At 37.4% G+C, this 22425-nt stretch overlaps 1 protein-coding gene across 1 annotated transcript in view; it reads right to left on the bottom strand.

Moving 5' to 3' along the window:
- Positions 1 to 22425, bottom strand: part of LOC149779768 (RING-type E3 ubiquitin-protein ligase PPIL2-like) — a 69465-nt gene that overhangs the window by 5510 nt on the left and 41530 nt on the right. The window contains exons 13-19 of the mRNA XM_089940625.1: positions 20154 to 20243; positions 19352 to 19385; positions 17193 to 17310; positions 8343 to 8399; positions 6911 to 6980; positions 5885 to 5947; positions 2403 to 2542 (exon numbers count right to left, since the gene is read on the bottom strand). Coding sequence (XP_089796751.1) covers positions 2403 to 2542; positions 5885 to 5947; positions 6911 to 6980; positions 8343 to 8399; positions 17193 to 17310; positions 19352 to 19385; positions 20154 to 20243 — 572 coding nt within the window. The remainder of the gene's footprint in view (positions 1 to 2402; positions 2543 to 5884; positions 5948 to 6910; positions 6981 to 8342; positions 8400 to 17192; positions 17311 to 19351; positions 19386 to 20153; positions 20244 to 22425) is intronic.

Here is a 22425-nt window from a genome sequence, read left to right as displayed (position 1 = left end):
AGAATTATTCTTCAGATGTCTGTATTATAGTGGAGGTTCTTCTGAACGGAATTATTGTTCAGATGCCTGTATTATAGTGGAGGTTCTTCTGAACGGAATTATTGTTCAGATGCCTGTATTATAGTGGAGGTTGTTCTGAATGGAATTATTGTTCAGATGCCTGTATTATAGTGGAGGTTCTTCTGAACGGAATTATTGTTCAGATGCCTGTATTATAGTGGAGGTTTTTCTGAACGGAATTATTGTTCAGATGCCTGTATTATAGTGGAGGTTTTTCTGAACGGAATTATTGTTCAGATGCCTGTATTATAGTGGAGGTTCTTCTGAACAGAATTATTGTTCAGATGCCTGTATTATAGTGGAGGTTCTTCTGAATGGAATTATTGTTCAGATGCCTGTATTATAGTGGAGGTTCTTCTGAACAGAATTATTGTTCAGATGCCTGTATTATAGTGGAGGTTCTTCTGAACAGAATTATTGTTCAGATGTCTGTATTATAGTGGAGGTTCTTCTGAACGGAATTATTGTTCAGATGCCTGTATTATAGTGGAGGTTCTTCTGAACGGAATTATTGTTCAGATGCCTGTATTATAGTGGAGGTTCTTCTGAACGGAATTATTGTTCAGATGCCTGTATTATAGTGGAGGTTCTTCTGAACGGAATTATTGTTCAGATGCCTGTATTATAGTGGAGGTTCTTCTGAACGGAATTATTGTTCAGATGCCTGTATTATAGTGGAGGTTCTTCTGAACAGAATTATTGTTCAGATGCCTGTATTATAGTGGAGGTTTTTCTGAACGGAATTATTGTTCAGATGCCTGCATTATAGTGGAGGTTTTTCTGAATGGAATTATTGTTCAGATGCCTGCATTATAGTGGAGGTTTTTCTGAATGGAATTATTGTTCAGATGCCTGTATTATAGTGGAGGTTCTTCTGAATGGAATTATTGTTCAGATGCCTGTATTATAGTGGAGGTTCTTCTGAATGGAATTATTGTTCAGATGCCTGCATTATAGTGGAGGTTCTTCTGAACGGAATTATTGTTCAGATGCCTGCATTATAGTGGAGGTTTTTCTGAATGGAATTATTGTTCAGATGCCTGCATTATAGTGGAGGTTTTTCTGAATGGAATTATTCTTCAGATGGCTGTATTATAGTGGAGGTTCTTCTAAATGGAATTATTGTTCAGATGCCTGTATTATAGTGGAGGTTTTTCTGAATGGAATTATTCTTCAGATGCCTGCATTATAGTGGAGGTTTTTCTGAATGGAATTATTCTTCAGATGCCTGTATTATAGTGGAGGTTTTTCTGAATGGAATTATTGTTCAGATGCCTGTATTATAGTGGAGGTTTTTCTGAATGGAATTATTGTTCAGATGCCTGCATTATAGTGGAGGTTTTTCTGAATGGAATTATTGTTCAGATGCCTGTATTATAGTGGAGGTTCTTCTGAATGGAATTATTGTTCAGATGCCTGTATTATAGTGGAGGTTATTCTATACAGAATTATTGTTCAGATGCCTGCATTATAGTGGAGGTTTTTCTGAATGGAATTATTGTTCAGATGCCTGTATTATAGTGGAGGTTATTCTAAATGGAATTATTCTTCAGATGTCTGTATTATAGTGGAGGTTATTCTGAATGGAATTATTGTTCAGATGCCTGTATTATAGTGGAGGTTCTTCTGAACGGAATTATTGCTCAGATGCCTGTATTATAGTGGAGGTTCTTCTGAACAGAATTATTGTTCAGATGCCTGTATTATAGTGGAGGTTCTTCTGAACAGAATTATTGTTCAGATGCCTGCATTATAGTGGAGGTTCTTCTGAACAGAATTATTGTTCAGATGTCTGTATTATAGTGGAGGTTATTCTGAATGGAATTATTGTTCAGATGCCTGTATTATAGTGGAGGTTCTTCTGAACGGAATTTTTGTTCAGCATGCTTGGCAAAGTAATCAGTACTGGTGTCTATGTTTCTGTCCACTCCTTAGCTTAAACTCATTTTTAAAGTTTTTTTGATTAAGTTCCATGCTAAAGTGTTTTACTTAAATAAAAAAAGGAGTAAAAAAAATGGGGTCTCTTGTTAAATACTTTATCAGAGCTATCAGACCTCTTCTTTTCTTTTTACCATCATTCCATCTCAAATCAACAACTGTGAATTCATCTATTTTTAGGGGATCTCAATTTTCATGGACTTGCCAAAAATTTAAATTTTGTGGGGTACTTAAATTGCTGGATCAGGGTATGGCTTTTATTGCTTCAAAAGTAGAATCATCATTGGGTTTCCAAAATTTGTTATTCAAAGCAACCACAAAATCAGCAAAAGTTGGTACCCCTCAAATAGTGAAATCACAATATTTATTTTTACTTCCTTTTAAAATAATTCTTTATAACTTACATTGCTGATGGGTTAATATACTTTCCAACTCCATGCTTAAAAGTTTTTGGTTTGTCACCATCATCTTTCTTAACAACTTTCTTTTTTTCTGCTGCCTCTTTCACTTGCCTACTCAATTCATCCTCCCTTTCTTTTCGTAACTGAAAAGAAATAATTTTCAATATCCAACATAAGAAATCATGCAAAGTATGTTTCAAAATCTCTACCACACACACATACTGTGTATTCTCTTGGCTTTATACAAACCATGAATCTTAAAGTAGCCCAACTGAGTGCATCGAGACAATTAAAACGGGCCTAATTATAAAAATGCATTCAAGACAACTAAAACAGCCTAATTATAAAAATGCATTCAAGACAACTAAAACAGCCTAATTATAAAAATGCATTCAAGACAACTAAAACAGCCTAATTATACAGCTGAATGCATCAAGAGAATAAAAAATTAATGAAGACAGCAGGCACAAAGTTTACTTTATAATCATGAATTAACTGTAAACTAAAATTTATTTGAATCTTGAAAATATGTTACACAAAAACTTTACATTGCAACTTGAATATATTAAAAGTCTTGAATGTTTACAATGTCAGATACACTGTTTTAAATGTATATTCATGGCCATCTTACAGTTTTATCACCTTTACTGTTTGGCCATTGCTAGCACCAACACAGTCATGGAAGAATGTCCTGACAAAAAGCACTCCTGGGGATCACAAACGTTCAAGATATGGTGGGGGAGGGGACACAAAACATAAAATGTGTAGTAAACCCATGATTCTGCATTCAAGGCGCAAAACTTTTCTGTACAAGTAAACAGAAGGAAAATCCAATCAGCATTTTGTGGGAAGGGAAGAGGCTTCTATCCTAAAATACTATCATTCTCAAATTTGTATATGTTTATGATTGAATATTTCAGTGAGGAACTCAAATGGATTTTTTTTTTTCACATTCCTGTGTACGTCTCAGTTTTCCAGTGCAGAACAATGAAGAAAAATGACTTTCATTGTGTGACAGTACTGTTTTTTCATCAGATGATCTTCTGCTGCAACAATATGCATACAAACCAGCAAAATCTCATCATTGTACAACTGTTCATAAACATTAATTGCAACATATAGCCTAAAACATAACGGCTGAAGTTCATGTCCTGCAAAGACAATTTGCACTGACTGATCTAGCTAGATTTACAGATTCTGGTTTCAAGTTCATTACAATTGTTTTAGTTTTTGAAAATTCATCTTCATCATCTGAAAAACTGATGTGGATTAAAGTCATATTCAGAACTATATCATCATTTCTTGTCTGGTTAAATTCTAGGGATGAGAGATGATTCATTTTTTACCTGTTCTTATGTGTATTACAGCACAAGCTGTCTTTAATGCAATATTTGGATGCTGTCTATTGCCATTAACTAGTCTTGAATGATGATGAGTTTAAATGTCATTTAAAGTTGACTTTGTATTTTAATGTGCAAAACCAAATTTGTACACCCTATCTTAAGGTGAGAAACTTTTTAGTTAGTGTTTTGCTGTTTGAAAGCTACAAAAGTATTCACCATATGCCATTTTGACTTCAACCCTTATTTTAAATTCAGAAATGGGACAAAATATAATCCATCAATAAACATCAGCACTGAATAAGAAAATTCAAAATGAAGGAACAGAATTTTGAATCTTGCTTGATGCAAACTTCTGACCCTACCCTACACCAATGCACAAAAGGGACATGATTACTGATAACTGATGTTACTGATTACTGATAACTGATGTGACTGCTGTCTTACATCACACACCAATGCACAAATGGGACATGGTTACTGATAACTGATGTGAATGCTGTCTTACATCATACACCAATGCAGAAAAGGGACATGGTTACTGATAACTGATGTGACTGATTACTGATAACTGATGTGACTGCTGTCTTACATCACACACCAATGCACAAAAGGGACATGGTTACTGATAACTGATGTGACTGCTGTCTTACTTCATACACCAATGCAGAAAAGGGACATGGTTACTGATAACTAATGTGACTGATTGCTGATAACTGATGTGACTGCTGTCTTACATCACACACTAATGCAGAAAAGGGACATGGTTACTGATAACTGATGTGACTGCTGTCTTACATCATACACCAATGCAGAAAAGGGACATGATTACTAATAATGATGTGACTGCTGTCTTACATCACACACCAATGCACAAGAGGGACATGGTTACTGATAACTGATGTGACTGCTGTCTTACATCATACACCAATGCAGAAAAGGGACATGATTACTGATAACTGATGTGACTGCTGTCTTACATGACACACCAATGCACAAAAGGGACATGGTTACTGATAACTGATGTGACTGCTGTCTTACATCATACACCAATGCACAAATGATTACTGATAACTGATGTGACTCCTGTCTTACATCACACACCAATGCACAAAAGGGACAGGATTACTGATAACTGATGTGACTGCTGTCTTACATCACACAATAATGCACAAAAGGGACATGATTACTGATAACTGATGTGACTGCTGTCTTACATCACACACCAATGCACAAATGATTACTGATAACTGATGTGACTGCTGTCTTACATCACACACCAATGCAGAAAAGGGACATGATTACTGATAACTGATGTGACTGCTGTCTTACATCACACACCAATGCATAAAAGGGACATGATTACTGATAACTGATGTGACTGCTGTCTTACATCATACACCAATGCAGAAAAGGGACACTATTACTGATAACTGATGTGACTGTTATCTTACATTACATTACCTTCTACCATGATTACAGTTCACACAAACCAAAAATTCCTATTTCCAATTTAATATTTTTTTCATTATGATCAAGAAAAACATTCTTCGCAGGACATTTACAACCAAAACCATGCTGCATTTTAATTTTAATCTGTTAAAAAATCAATAGACAACACGAATGCTGTATATTGCAACTACTATACGTCTTGACAGTTGCTTTTCTTAACACCAAATTTAAAGTTTTGTTGTGTAAACCTAATTTGTTACGCTCTTAATTATGGTAAAAAATATGTAAACAGTTGTTTCTGTTTTAAAGTCACAGCAGTATTCACAATATGCCATTCTGACTTTGACCTTTATTTTAAATTTAGGAATGTTAGAAAAATTATCATTCATAATGCATCAGAGTGGAAAAGGAAAATTCCACCCTCAACATCTTAATATTGCATCAGAAACTGAGCCGAGACTTGTGTCTGATTCAAAATTCTGATCCTAGGGTGAAATGTTCCCATTCTACACTGATGTATATGAAAGATTTTATTAATATATTCATATTGGCAAACTGAGTCACATCGATTAAATGTTTCACATGAAAAATATTGGTCATATGGACAAACTGTCACAGAAAGAGGAATGAGTGAATACTGTATTATATTCATGACATTTTCCCCAGGAGGGTCTCAGTAGTTATTTTCTTTACCTCCTCATCAACCTCATCATAGGGATTGACAAACACTATACTCTCTTCTATCCTTATTTCTTCCTACAAGAAAAATAAAATACAGTACATTTAGACAAACCTTTGCCTATATTTGAACTGGGTCAGTAAATGTCAAATGCTAGCATGACAGATGTATGCACATACATACATACATACATACATACATACATACATACATACATCCATCCATCCATACATACATACATATTTAGACTGATATGGAATGTAGCAGAGAAAATTAAGTCAGTTTTAAATGTATGCTAACACTGCCTAATGACTCTGACACAGACATGCATACACACTAAACCACAAATGTTCTTTAGCTTTAGTTATGTTACATCAGGATTAATGTTTTTTATTCTGCACTTAATTTAGACACACTGTAATCTAAGTCAGCACTTAATTTAGAAACACTGTAATCTAAGTCAGCACTCAATTTAGACACACTGTAATCTAAGTCAGCATTTAATTTAGACACACTGTAATCTAAGCTGACATGACTAAAATGCATGCTTCTTTGTGCTTATTTGGAATGGACTCATTGTTATGGCTGTATGACATTGGATGGTAAGTATATGTATTGATATTGTAACTATTAATCCTTTACATGTACAAATGAATTATACTCTGCTTAATATTAAATAACAATCACTGAATTTTCACTGTTCTTCATTTACAAAACATTTATTTAAGATACTATCTGCCACTGAGGATGAGCTTTCCACCTATGTTTCACCCCCAAATCACCCCCAATTTGTAGAGGGTTGTGCATGCATCAGCTTCTTTACTTAACTGACTGTGTCATGCTACTACATGAAACATCACATAGCATGATGGCTCTCTAAGGACCATTGATTTATGGTTGGGTTTCACTGTAGTTTTATTTACAAGACAATTTACATTATAAACAATCCATTTTGAACACGATACTCAATACAAAAAGTCTTCCACATTTATTTCAATATTCTCCATGGCAACAATATGCTTTCATATTTATGAACCTACCAAAGGCCTGTCATTTTTGTCAGTCTCTATTTTTTCAATCTTGTCTAATGTTTCCACTCCACCGACAATTCTGTAAATAGTGAGGTAACTGATCAACAACATGGATAACTGTGAGGCCTATTCAAAGACATACATGGAACTCAGGCAAGGCAGTTTTAAAAAAAATATATGCTAGAGAGATCTGACTCTGATTACTCAGAGAGTTAACATAAAAATAAAACAAAATTATGAATAGCATCCATGGGTGACCATGCTTAAAGTGTCTTCCCAGTGACCCAAGTAAATTTTACTGGAAAAGCCTTGAACAAAAACGTCTTTAATATCATGGGGAAAGAAATCTTATTCAAAACACAAATTAAAGGAAGTAAATTTATGGATAGTCAAACAACAATCTACTCTGAATTCTTTTAGATTTTTTTAGGTAATTAACAATTTTCATTATTTGGCAAAACTAAAATTTTCATCAGAACATTATTTAACTGGGGACTGGGATCTAATTACTGGTATGCTTTCACATTTCTTAACTGGGGAATGGGATATAATTACTTGTATGCTGATGCATTTCTTAACTGGGGGAATGGGATATAATTACTGTTCTGCTGATGCATTTCTTAACTGGGGATTGGAATATAATTACTGGTATGCTGCTACAATTCTTAACTGGGGACAGGGATCTAATTACTGTTATGCTGCTACAATTCTTAACTGGGGACTGGGATCTAATTACCGTTATGCTGATATATTTCTTAACTGGGGAGTGGGATCTAATTACTGGTTAGCTGATACATTTCTAATTACAGTTATGCTGATACATTTCTTAACTGGGGACTGGGATCTAATTACTGGTATGCTGATACATTTCTTAACTGGGGAATGGGATATAATTACTGTTCTGCAAATGCATTTCTTAACAGGGGACTGGGTTCCATTACTGTTATGTTTTTAACTGGGGACTGGGATTTAATTACAGTTATGCTGATAATAGGTATTTTGTGACTTTAAATTAGCAGCATGCAGCAAGCACAAAATAAATGAAAACTAGTACCCAACAAATAAAGGTTAATTAACAGCATTCAGTAGAAGACTTTCACTGCTTTTAATGAACTTTTCTCATATGACATAATATAAAGATAAGATGACTCCCCATTAAAGACAATTACAAATTGTTAGTACATGTAATCATTATATAATCTATTTTCATTGTGCAAGAAAAGAATGTACATTTTGGTTCAGAAAAAATAAAATATGACAAGCCAAGTTTTTAAAACATTTTTGGAGGACTGATGTCTGACTTGTCCAGTTTTTGAGTGATATAATTTCATGAAGAATATCTGCACTTCATTAAATAAGCAAATTATGTGGATGTTTGTTCTCTTGTGTGTTGGTATCTATGCATCTCATACACATGCATATAATTACAATTAACACTTACCTTCCAAACACAGTGTGCTTGCCATTTAAATGATTTGCTGATCTCAATGTAAAGAAACTGAAATTATGAAAAAAATGACTGGACTAAAGTTAAGTAAACTTGAGGAACTTCAAAATGGAAAATATTACTTAATGCGGTTGAAGGGTTATCTCAGTTGCATCATACTGATGTGGACAAATATTAATGGTTAAGAGAGATTATCTCTATGGTTAAGGGAGGTTATCTATGATTAAGAGAGGTTATGAATGATTCAGAGATGTTATCTATGGTTAAGAGAGGTTATGAATGATTCAGAGAGGTTATGTATGGTTAAGGGAGGTTATCAATTATTCAGAGGTTATGTATGGTTAAGAGAAGTTATCAATGGTTCAGAGAGGTTATCAATGATTCAGAGAGGTTATGTATGGTTAAGAGAGGTTATCAATGGTTCAGAGAGGTTATCAATGATTCAGAGAGGTTATCAATGGTTCAGAGAGGTTATCAATGATTCAGAGATGTTATGTATGGTCAAGAGAGGTTATCAATGGTTCAGAGAGGTTATCAATGATTCAGAGAGGTTATGTATGGTCAAGAGAGGTTATCAATGGTTCAGAGAGGTTATCAATGATTCAGAGAGGTTATGTATGGTCAAGAGAGGTTATCAATGGTTCAGAGAGGTTATATATGGTTAATGGTATTAATAGTATAATAAGAATACCATAAATTAACTATGTTTTGGTGGAGTATCATTTCTGTGGATATCTTGCTTGGTTGCATGAGATCTCTACCAGATGAGGGTATAAAAATGTTTTCCCTGTAATGCCATAAAAAGACTTAATCAGAAAGTAGAATGGTGACTTCATGGGATGACACAATGTCACAATGATGATGAAATAATGTCATCAATGATAGCTTCATTGACCAAATGTAAATACATCCTGCATCTTCATCTGTTTAAAAATTATGCTGAATGACAGTTATAAAAACCTGGTGAAATTGTTACATTTCAGTAGCCAAGCCACGATCTCGAATTATATTTGAATTCATACATGAACTCTTCCCCAAAATGATAATAAACGTTTTACACACTATTTCTTGTACTTAAAAAATATTTTTCCAGGTACGAGAAAAATACACATACATGTATTTAAAATTTCAGGAACCACGCCACGATCATATTATTATTGAATGCATACACGATCTCTTTCCAAAAATTATATTACATTTTTTATACACTATTTCACATACTTTGAACAAAATATATTTTTTCATGTGCAAATGAATATATGAAATTTTGGGAGCCATGCCACGACCGCGTTATATTTGAATATGTGTTATCGCGAGGCATGTATAGTTGGGTCACACTGTAATTTCCAATTTTATTCAAAACTGGTCTACAAAAAATAATCTTTTTCAAATTCACAATCATTCTAAAAAAAATATGTCTTTACAGTTTAATAATGCAAAACCTGTTCAAATTCTGTGAACATTAGGTTGTTGTTGTTGTTGTGGGGTTTAACGCCATTTTTCAGCACACGATAGGCTATACATGGCGACCAGTATTAATGGTGGAGGAAGAACCCGGGAAAACACTGGAAAGAACCACCGACCCACGAGAAGCTATTGGCAAGCTTTCTCACATACCAACATTGGCCGAATCCAAGACTCAAACCCATGCAGACAGAGGTGAGATGGCAGTGATTCGTAACGGAGAGCGCTTTAGACCACTGGGGCCCCTGTGAACATTAGGAAATAAACAAATACCTAATCTATAATGAAAGACACATGATGGTATAATTAATAGGTTTTGCTTGTGCAATTATTTTTGTTTGTAAGATGTGTGTAAAATATACATAAAACACCATTTTAGTACAGTCAAACCTGTATTAAATATCACCGCTTTTACGAAATTATTTCTTTCAAGTGATCAAACAACTTTATTCTACATTTCATACAACAGTGGAACCTCTCAAGACCAAAACCCCAAGGAATCAAGTTTCAGTTTTTAGAGGTTTGATTTACTGAGATTCTCAACATGATCCTAAAATCAATTATGTCCACTTAGTTATAAAAACTGTCTATAATGAATAGTGTCTGCTTTATGTTTTATAAATGTAAAAAATTATCTAATTTCTATTGATATATATACTGTATGTGTTTTTATACTAATTTTGTTTGAACACATGCATTTGTACTTTATTTAAATTAACATGATTTGATAAAATGTTACTAACCGGTAAAATATGAGAAAGCAAATTTTTAGTAAATTGTGTTTCTCCGAGAATACTTACCCGATCACATTAACGTTAGGGATATAACCCTGCTACCTCTCGAATTCAGCCCTACTAAAAGACGAAAATTCGTCTTTTCGGTCCATCTCATATAGACCAAAGGGCAATAACTCTTGCCCCTTACCTCCCCTTGCCACCGTGAGGTGTCACTAGTTTTTTAAGTTGAGCGACATATATTATACGAGGATGCTTGCATAGCGGGGTGGTTGGGAGGGTTTTTAAGTAATGTGATCGGGTAAGTATTCTCGGAGAAACACAATTTACAAAAAATTTGCTTTCTCCTTCAAATACGTTCCCCGATCACATTAATGTTAGGAGAATAAGTAATAGGAGGAGGGAATGCTGAGCATCCTACCTCCACCCCGGGTACCTTCTAGGGAATGATGGCTGGATTCCCCATTTGAACGATAACCCGTTCTCCTAATTTCATCAGCAACACAGCCTAGGGTCACGTGATATGTGACCCCTATGTACGGTTAAGAAGATAGTTATTGAAATCTTCTTACCTACGAAATTTCACTGGCGAATCCAGCGAAGCTGATAGGCTGTGCTGATTGTTTTAAATGGGTCTGGTGGTCATCTGGGCTGCCGACACCGGACCTACCAGATTCAAGGTTTGCCTCTGCGATGCCAAATTTCTGAGATAAAAACTGGAGAAGGTTGACTCTGCATGCCAGCCAACAGCTTCTATTATATCTCGGATCAAAACATTGCGTTCAAATGCCAGGCTCGCCGAGATTGCTCTAATCTCATGAGCCATAATCTTCATGAGGCGACTCTGATCTTGTGAGACCTCAGAGTACGCTGAGCGTATAACCCACTTCAGCCATGAAGCAAGGGCTTGAAGGGTGATTTCCCGTTTACCAGCTTTGACCGGAAGAAAGAGGTGCTTACATGTGTCCCGACATGCCTCTGTGCATTTTAAATAGTGCTTGAGTGCACGAACAGGATCTTGCATGGCTACTGCTCTTGACTTATCTATAGAAGAGAGCGAGCGAATGACGATTCTATGATTGCCAATGGATGGTAACCTATTTTTGGCTACAAGGCCTGGTTGCGTCAGGAGGACCACCGAACCATCTGATCTGAACTGAAGAAAGTTCAGGTCACTGGAAGGGGCATGTAACTCACTCACCCTGCATGCTGAAGCTAAGGCTATCAAGAAACATGTTTTGTATGATAGTAGCTTTAACGAAGTGTGGGCTAAAGGTTCAAATTTGTCTGAATTGAGCCATGTTAAAACCCAGGACAGATTCCATTTTGGAAACAGGGTGAGGGATTTTGGTCGATTGAAATCAAAATTGGCTAAAAGATCTGATAGATCTTTGTTATGCCCGATATCACATCTACCATGATGGCGGAATGTGTCTGATATCATGGAGTGGTAGCCTTTGATAGTAATTGGGACCAACTGTTTCTCCTCGAAAAGCCAGAGAAAAAGGTCGGCCAGTTGAGGGATTGAGACACTCAAAGGGACGATGTTATTGATATGGCACCAGTCCCTGAAAACACGCCACTTTCCCTCGTAAGCCTTCAGAGTGGAGGACCTTCTTGCTCTTGAGATTCTCTCCACAATCGAAGGTTTAAATTGTTTGTCTCGCAAGGCTGCCCGGACAAGAGCCAAGCGTGAAGAAGAAGACGGTCCGGGCAGGGGTGGAACACCTGTGACCGCAGTTGTTTGAGAAGATTTGGGCTGGTTGGAATCTTCCTGGGTAGATCTATCGCTAGATCGAGTAGATCGTTGACCCAGGACTTGTTCCATCTGAGAGGGGCAATCAGAATCATCCGACAGTTCTGACCCTTAACCTCTGGATTATTTTCGGTACCAAAACCGTGGCAGGGTAGGCAAATGCCCACAACCCGTCTCAGCTGATTGACAGAGCGTCCACGGCCCAAGCCTCTGGGTCTGGAACCGGAGAGACGAAGGTGGGCAACTTGCGATTCCACCTTGTTGCAAAAAGATCGATCATCGGACACCCCAAAGTGTGTAAATCCAAAGAAAGACTGATTGATAGAGTGACCATTCCGTGTGAATGACTTGACCTTTCCTTGATAGAGTGTTGGCCAAGACATTGAGTCTGCCGGGAATGTGTCTGATTTGTACGTTGATGTGGAGGTTGTCGTACCAACGTAGAAACTGCCAGATCAGAATGCACAGGTCTGGTGATTTGGTGCCGCCTTGTTTGAGGAGGTAAGTCACCACCACAGAGTTGTCTGATATAATGAGGACAGTTTTTCCTGAGAGTTGATCCTTCGAGAAATGAAAGGCATTGTATGACAGCCCTCATTTCTAAAAGGCTGATGTGGAGAGGCCTCTCCCCTGGCTCCCACGTGCCGCTGACTGTAGTGAAGTCCGGCAACAGGCGGGCACCCCAACCGTAGGTACTGGCGTCGGTACATACCGTTATCTCCGCTTGGGGCATCTCCAGAGGAATCCCCGTGGACAGCCAACCGGGGTTGTGCCACTGACGCAGGAACGATCGTATCTTGCGCGTGATCATTACTGTTTGACTGAGGGGACTTGAAAAGGGGCGCCATTGTGCCAGTAACTTCATTTGTAAGGGACGCATAAAAAGATGGCCAAGCGGGATCAAGTCCGCCGCCGCATTGAATAATCCGAGGAGTTGCAAGAATTCTCTCACTGAAATCCACGTCCTGTTGGAAAAGGACTCGACGAGTTCGACGATCCAAATTACGCGAGTGCAAGGAAGCTGTACCAGATTCAGATCGATGAGAAACTCCATACTCAGATGGACAAAATGCTGGGATGGACGGAGATCAGACTTTTTCCAGTTCACGAAAAAGCCTAGATGATCTAAAAGCGCTAAAAGATTGTTTCTGCCTTTGAGCAGAACAGAACTTACCATATGTTTCTGGAGGATGTCGTCCAAGTACACTGCCGTCCCTGTAGATGAAGTCGAGCGGAATAGGGTGACGACGCAATCCATAACCTTGGTAAAAGCCCAAGGGCTGATGTTGAGGCCAAAGGGTAGGACCTGGAACTGATAAACCGCGTTGCGGTAAGCGAATCGGAGTGGATACGAATGTGAAAATATGCGTCGGTCATATCTAGACTGACGGCATACTTGTCCCGCCGGACGGAAAGATGGATTGATCTCGCCGTTTCCATCTCGAATTTCGGTGGTAAAATGTATTGGTTGAGGCAACTCAGGTCGATGATTGGCCTCAACTTGCCGTTTGCCTTCTGGATAAGAAACAGCCTGGAATAAAACCCCGGCGATTGCGGTTTTTTCACAATGTCCCGATCGGACGGTACGTCCATGAAGAGGGAAGAGGAGGACAGGGGAGGGGGTTGGATAAATGAAATCCGAAGTCCCTCCGAAATGACCTGGATCACCCAATCATTCTGAGGAAAAAAGGTGGTCCAGTGGTCCTGAAATTGCAGGAGGTGGCCGCCCACAGGTAGGCTGTCCGCGGGTGGTGGAGAGGGTATGTCAATTTTTAGAGTTAGAAGGCTGAAGACGGAGAAACTTTGTTTCTTACCGCCTCTGTATGGTTGCCTCCTAGCTTGATTAGACTGTTGTCTCCTGGCATTGGGTTGGGATCTATACTGCACATTTGATTGTAAGGATCCCTTGTCCCTGGTCTGCCTATCATCCCTCCGCTGTGGCAGGGGCTGATTTTTTCTAAACGCCTGCGAGGGTTGGGCGGCGAGTTGGAGGGGCAGTTCCTGAGCTGCCTGCTTCCGAACTTCTTCAATCTTTCCTCCAAAGAGTAAAGGCAACCCAAACGGAATCATCCGTAAAGCCAGAGTATGATGGGGCTTGAGTGACGTGGACCGCAGACATGCGTCACGTCGTATCAGGTCTAAGTTGGCAGAAGCAGTCAATGCATTAGCCATGGAATGGTGAGCTGCCCTGTTAATAACTCTAGCAATCCGGGCCATCGCTTCCCAAGCATGGTCATTGTCGGATTTTTCTGTGAGTTGGAAAATGGCTAATGAAGCCAAGTCTAACATTGAAGACGTAGCGACTACGTTCTGGACTAGCTTTGACGTGGCATGGAGCACATTTTTGTCCACTTTGTAAAACAGTGGAGCAGATATGTGAACTGCTGCCATATTTTTGTCCAGGGCCGGAAGATCCGTACTGAAGGCGTCTGAATGAGTTTTGTACCAGCGAAACGAGAACGTCGCTGGTACTTGGCTTTCTGAAAAGAATGCCTTAGCATTCCCCGGATCACCTATTCGTCCTGATAGATGATCACTGATCTCCTTAATTTTTGCCAACTGGGGAAGGAGCTGGAAGGACGACGTCTCTTCCTCCCCATCAAGATCTACAGACGCCTTAACTTTGTAGTCTTGAGTGGCGGTAGGAGGTGGAGGGCATTCTGAAGTTGCCAACACCCTATAAATTTCTTCCACTGCCGCCTTGAAGCCAAACTCAGTCCATTCCATGGTTGGATCTGTGTACGGCTGATTTGCAGGAGTTTCGTCACCCTCACTGTGTGCCGAGTCATGTTCTGGAATATCTTGCATTTCTGGATAGAGCATACCAGGTGGCATAGATGATGCGATTCCATCATCATTAACACTGTCACTAACTCTCCCTTGTGGATAAGCCGTGAACATATGGACGGCCGGCCCTGCCGGCTGGTTTGTCTGACTTGTGGTCGGTCTGAATGTTGGCGACAGTCCTGCTATCACCGGTACCGGCTGCTCCAATGGCCTGGCTGGATGGACAGATTTCTCACTAAAATCTCTGTCATAGTAATGGTATGTTGCCGGTGGTACAGCTTGATGGACGGATTTATCACTAAAATCCCTGTAAGTCATGTTTGGTCGGACCGTTTTAGCAATAGGGTCCCCATGCTGGGACAGTTGGACGGCCGGTGACGTAGAGGTTGTATAAAGATATGGATCCGATGGATCCGGTAAAAACCCAATGCGTCCTGACTTACAGGCCCGAAGGCCATGCTCGGACATGCGGGGGGACTTACGCCCACTGGGCAGCCTAAAATTGCGGGAACATTCCCCCAAAGAGTCAGAAAAAGCTGTGGAAGCGAGCGAGGGAAATAAGGGTAATATCTGGCCTGATGTCAATAGCTGTGTCCTCGTTTCCTGGACCAAACGACACATCTGTTCAAAGGTGGACTGTTGTACCCTGTCAACATTATTTTCCTCCATTGCCGCTGATGTTACTGTGGCTGACAGTTGCAAACAACGAACTTTAGGTGGAGGGGGGACCCCAACGTCCCCCAAAAGGCTCGCAATGGAGGCTGTTTTTGGATGTATACTGAGGACAACAATGCTATCTTTCTTCAACTTATTCCGTCTATCCCTCCCTTTTGCTGCCTTCTGGACTACATCAGCCCACATTTGCTCTGTCCAAGTATTACACACGCTGCATGGTATAGATGATGTACACTTGGTACATACAATACAAGAGTCATGGTTGTCTTTCTTTGCTTTGAGCTTTTTGCATTGCATGCATTTGTTGACATTTCTACTGAAACGACACCAGAAAAGAAAACAAAGCACAAATTAGCAATTCAGCATGTTATTAATTCGCTAATACCACAACCGTTACTAACAGAGTAAGCGAAATTAGTCAGTGTCGCGTTAACTCTTAATTGACAACACGAGTTCAGCGATAGCATGTGTAACATGGTCTTCAGTAGACGAAATCCGTAAGGGTGACAAAGTCACTCAGTTTTGAAAAAAAATTTTAAAATAATGTATACAACCTGTAGAAGAATGATTGTCCAACGCAATAAATCCAAATTTAACTTCGGATGGTCCAATTTAACGCTAAGATGGCTTGGATTGTTTGGAGGTATAATGTACGTGTTATCAGTACAAGCGAAGCTTAAAAACTAGCGACACCTGGCGGTGGCAAGGGGTGGTAAGGGGCAAGAGTTATTGCCCTTTGGTCTATATGAGATAGACAGAAAAGACAAATTTTCGTCTTTTAGTAGGGCTGGATTCGAGAGGTAGCAGGCTTATATCCCTAACGTTAATGTGATCGGGGAATGTATTTGAAGGAGAAAAAAAGAGCAAAACTGAACTGAGGGTTACTTATAGCAATGGACAGAGATGATCATCAAATAAACATAATTTCCTCTGATCTGCACAACCACTGGTAAAATATTAGAAACAATCAACCATGAAGCATGTCACTGGTGTAAAGGTTACTAATTAGCATACTATTTACAGGGTCATAAACTTCATGCATTTCATTCAGTGAGGTTTCTGTATATAAGTCACATGCTGTGTACAGAGAGTTTTACAACACTGAATTGTTTACTGTTACTGAATAATACTAAATTCAGTATAATATAACAAAAATATTGCATGATGCCCAGTGTGTTGTGTCTATTTATGGACTAGTCAGTCACCCCAAAAACAGTATATGGACCTCAGCTTTGCTTTGGTCCAAATCCCTTGTTTGGCATGACTGACTGGACCATAAACTGCTGCAAGTCCCTAGCAGTAATGCAATATTTTCTAATTGATGCTAAAAAAAATACCTTTAATGGACCACAAATTTTCTGACACTACTTTTTAGGTTCCCTAAGGTGGTCTCATAACATGGGTTCCATTTTATGTTGGATGACTTACAACTGTGACTTGTTTGTGTTGGGTCCAGAATTTGCCATACTGAGAATTCCTCTTCCAGTGTGAGTGAGATTTGACTTAATTTCATCCTTGAAGCTACCGCCCCAGATGGATTCTCCACCTAGTAAATAAATGAAAAAAAGACTGAAACATGCATAGTTTATTATTAAAGGATATGCATCTATCATGAATTTCATCTTGTATAAAACTTGAGAGAAACTAAGATAAAAAAGGGGTCAAATACAACAAAAACAAGAGTCCCTCAAAGGGCTTTATTGGCTGAAAAGAATTTACAGGAATTCAAGATAAGACTATTTCTTCCTTTAAACTGCAATGTGTTGAAACCATCTTGATATTATTCAGGTATAACAAGATTTTCAAATTAATTGTTGTTTTGGACATATTCGACGTTAAATCTGCACTATTTTCAATTGGAAACATGGCACCATAAAAAAGTCTTCTGGTGGAAACCCCGTGTTGATATAACTTTCCATTTCAGAGCAACTATAACAAAACTTTCAGGATGGATGCCATGGTGGCCATATTCTATAACAAACTGACACCATTTCAATTTAGTACCAGCTAGACATCACAAGAAGTCTTTTGTTGAAAGCACAATGTCAATATGACCAGCCATCTAAGAAAAATAGAGATATTAAAATTTTCAAGATGGCCATTGTTTGAAAGTCATATCTTAAGTCAGACTGGCACCAGTTTAATTTAAGACAACATAAGTCTTTCAGTGAAAACCCAATTTTTATATAACCATTCATTCAGAAGAAATCATGATAACAAGGTTTTAAATATGACCACTGGCAGGCATACTTAATGTCTGAATAACACCATTAAAACCAAATAAACATCATCATTTGTTGAGGAAACATCCCTTGTTAATATGACCATCCATTCAGGAGGAGTGGTGACAACAATAGTTTCAAGATGATTACTGTTGTTGCCAACCTGGACATCAAAATGACACCATTTTCATTCATTGCTTTTCATTCAGAAGGATTAGCAATTAGAAGATTTTCAAGATGGCCACTGTGGCAGCAATATTGGACATTAGATGGTACTAAATTCATTTAAGACAACTAGACATCATAAAAAGTGAAATGGTGAAAACACCATGGCAATATTAGTTTTCGTTGAGGAGATTTTCAAGATAACCATACTGGATATCAGATCAGCATCATTTTCACTAAAGACCAATTAAACATCATAAGAAGTCTTCCAGCGAAAACCCTATGATGATATGATCACCCAATCAGGAGGAGTAGCAATAACAATATTTTCAAGATGGCCACTGTGGCTGCTATACTGTCTGTCAGATCAACACCTATTTTCACTCGGGTCCAAGTAGACATTATAAGTCTTCTGGTGAAAACCCCATGTCAGTATGACTTTCTATTCAGATGGAGTAGCAATAACAAATAACAAGAATTTCAAATTCATGATTTTCTGCCTCCAACCTTTTTATTTAGAAAATGCATGCAAGGGTTGTTTTATCTAGCTAAATTTTATTTTATCCTGCAACACAAGTTTTAACAATCATGAACAACTAACACTGGAAGTTAGGCACAAAATATATTCCATAGAATCAGAGGGGGCAAAAATATCGGTCTAAACAGTTTTTATAAGTTAAAAGATGGACATCAAACAATTTCTTCAATGAAGGACCTAACATTTTCTAGACGCTGCTTCATTATTAATTGTAAGAGGATGTAATTTTGTGGAAATTCCTGCCCTTTTTATGTTATCAGAGTATATTTACATTTTCATGCATGCACGTATGTGAACAATTTTAAATTCACTTTTCCTCTGATCCTCATCTGCTTAATGCTTGGTATGCATAAAATATAAATTTCATTTTTTTCAAGAAAATCTAACATTTTGATTGACAGGGGAAGTATTCCTCAAAGCCATATTCAAGCATAAAGAGAAAAAAGTACATGATGAAACAATGGTTCTAACCTCAAGCAAAAATACCCACCAATTAAAATTTTGTTACAGAGTAGTTTTGGATTGTTTATTATTCAGAATTTCAGGTATATAAAAAGCATTCTGCAAATTAGCATACATCTTACACCATATCAACCTAAAATCTGTTTACATGTAAAATTATAAGAATGCATCACAAAGACGTTCATAGTAATAAAACATACCTGTTCCTGTACCAGTTGGGTCTCCACCTTGAAGCTGAAACAGGTAAGATTGTCAAATGACCCTTTGCAGAGTGCTTTGTCTGCTAACTATAATAACTATTTCTTTACTATTTTCATATTTCAGTTTGAAATTGACCCTAATTATTGTAAATTATGAAAATTAAAATTAAAAAAAACTGCTTAAATTGAAATTGTCTATGTTACATGGCAAAAGCCTCATAGCTAACCAACAAGGCTTTTAACTGACCATCTGACCACACCATATACTGGAGGTCAAGATGTAATTAAGTAAACATTTAGCTGAATGATTAGACTAGTCTGGGGGCTCTTGGAATGTCTGTTACATATATATAATAGTTTATTTGCAACCACCATGATTTGGCATGTAGTCAGTGATATAATAAAGCAAGTGCTACCCGAAAAGTGGCTGAATGTAAAAACCTTTTAAGGTGTAACACAGCATGGAATTAAAATGATCTAACAATTTATATTTGTGCAAGTTATGTTTGTCTTAGACTTAAAAATAATCCTAAAGTCTGAAGTGATAATAGGAAAGTGACTTTTTTCCCTCAAAAAAGACAACCTGTTTTTGAACAAAATAATTCTAATGACACCTCTTTATGACAAACCATACTTCTATCTATAGCTTTATAACACAGAATTGTTTAATTTTGCTGTGTACTTGGGGAAAGCTTAGAAATTTTCCCAAGACTAAAATGCATGTGAAACAGAGCTATTTTTGATACAGTACAACAAAATTTAAATTGCGTGGCTTGGAAATGAGAAGCATTAAGAAACTCACCACAAAATTTCTGATCAGTCTGTGAAATATTGTGCCGTTGTAGTAACCCTTTACACAGTGCTTCATGAAGTTTTCACACGTCTTTGGAACCTGACAAAAACAACAATTACCACCTTTATTCAGACTTACATGAGACCGTATTTGTTTTAGTTAATTTACAAGAGTCACAGCAATGATGAGATGTGTATTAGAATATAAAGATCTAAGGAAATACAATATATCATATTGACACCCCCTGTATCATTATATGCAAAATACACATAAGAACACAATACAGCAACCTGTTCAGCACTGGGAAAGTGACCTTATAAATGGGGTTGTCTTTCTATGGGGGACTATATTTGTGAAAAGTATATGTATGTGTATGTAGTAAGAAAGCTACATGTAACTTCAAAGATTTAATATCATCATTGAAAAGTAGCATTAATTATTAAAACATTCTTCTTGTCATAAGAAAGGACTTATTTCAGTTTAACATACTTTAATAGTTCTTGATTTTTAAGCATGAAATGAAAGTGCATTATTTAACAGATCTTGACTTTAAAGCATGAAATGCAAATGCAGCATTGCTGGCATGAACATAGCAAAACCATACAAAAACCTTGGCATCTAAATTATGGTAAAAACATGGCTTGGCATTTTAAATCATTCTCCTCCCATTCTCTCCACTTTCCCACTGCTGCAGAATATTCTTTTTACTTGTTATGACATTGTTTTATTTGAGTCTTTCCAACATTAAATTTGTCAGCAAGAATTCTTGAACCCTCCCCATTGTCAGTGAGTTGATAAATGTTTACTTTATTTTCTAAAGTAAAAAGTTTCTGTGTATGTGATTACATGTTAAGGTTTTGTGATCATTTATTCCTATGTTGCTAATTGTATTGCAATTTAATCATGCAGATAACCTCTGTAGAGGAGACAAATTGCCTTGTTTATAAAGGAAGTGAGTCACGTACTGTCATATGATTTTTCAGTCGTTGTCTGGTATTCTGTTTTGTTCAAGTTGCATTTCTCTTTGTGTGTGAATCAACAAAAGCTATATATTAGCCTATGTTGACCATGCAATGACCTTGACAATTAGGTCATAATCATCACAGAGATGAACTCAACAACAGTTCGAAGCCCCAAACTCTATCACAACTCTACTGAGTCTATTTCCTGTAAATGTTGGCATTTATAGATAATGATATAATATTTAACACAGTGGTACATGTTATAATATACTTTAGCCAATGCTTTTTTCAATAATGATATAATATTAAATACAGTGGTACATGTTATAATATACTTTAGCCAACGCTTCTTTCAATAATGAACACCTGACATCTGGAAACAGACATAGGTAGAGACAAGATTAGTTACCACAGTACTTACTTAAATATTGGTTTGGGACAAATATTTTATACAATGCGGACACTTGTGAGGGGTAAATTTGACATTTTTTGCCTAAAATGTTGGCCGTATGCTGCATCAGAGAGGTGGCCATCCATAGGGGCACTTTGTACACAAACTTGTTGGTGCAGAGAAAACTGGCTGAGTGTGTGAAGGAAGTGTGCTCTGGTGGGGTACCTTTTAAGATGTGGAATACTATACAATATTAGTATTATACAATTATTGATCAAGGTAGCAAACTAACCAAAGGTAAATTAATTATTAATGAATTTAACATTTTCCATATCATAATTGTAACCACATGCTCATGGGAAACATAATTTTGTAAATCTGTACCTACATATTAATGGGAACACATAATTGTGCAAATTTGTACTTACATACTCAAGTGAACACACAATTTTGTAAATCTGTACTTACATACTCATGGGAATACATAATTTTGTAACTCTGTACTTACATACTCATGTGAACATATAATTTGTAAACTGGTATTTAAAGTTTTTGAAGGTGAAATACACATGTATACTTTAGAAAAGTTGTTTGAAACCTTGCTTGCTTAAGAAGGTGTCCTTGATATGGATGTGTCTGCTAAGACAGGTTTTATTATTTATGGGATGTGTTTGAGCATCATCATATCCATAACGTGATTTTCAAACTCTCTCTGGAACATTTGTACTCACAGATTTGAACCATAAGGTTTTTATGAATATGAATGATGTTCATTACACACCCTTACAAGTTTATACCATTACACACCCTTACAAGTTTATACCATTACACACCCTTACAAGTTTATACCATTACACACCCTTACACGTTTATACCATTACACACCCTTACAAGTTTATACCATTACACACCCTTACAAGTTTATACC

The sequence above is a fragment of the Sinohyriopsis cumingii genome, chromosome 17, assembly GCF_028554795.1.
Source record: "Sinohyriopsis cumingii isolate HCF-2022 chromosome 17, ASM2855479v2, whole genome shotgun sequence".
Taxonomy (NCBI): domain Eukaryota; kingdom Metazoa; phylum Mollusca; class Bivalvia; order Unionida; family Unionidae; genus Sinohyriopsis; species Sinohyriopsis cumingii.
The sequence above is the reverse complement of the archived record's forward strand: the minus strand, read 5'-3'. Positions and strand labels throughout refer to the sequence as shown.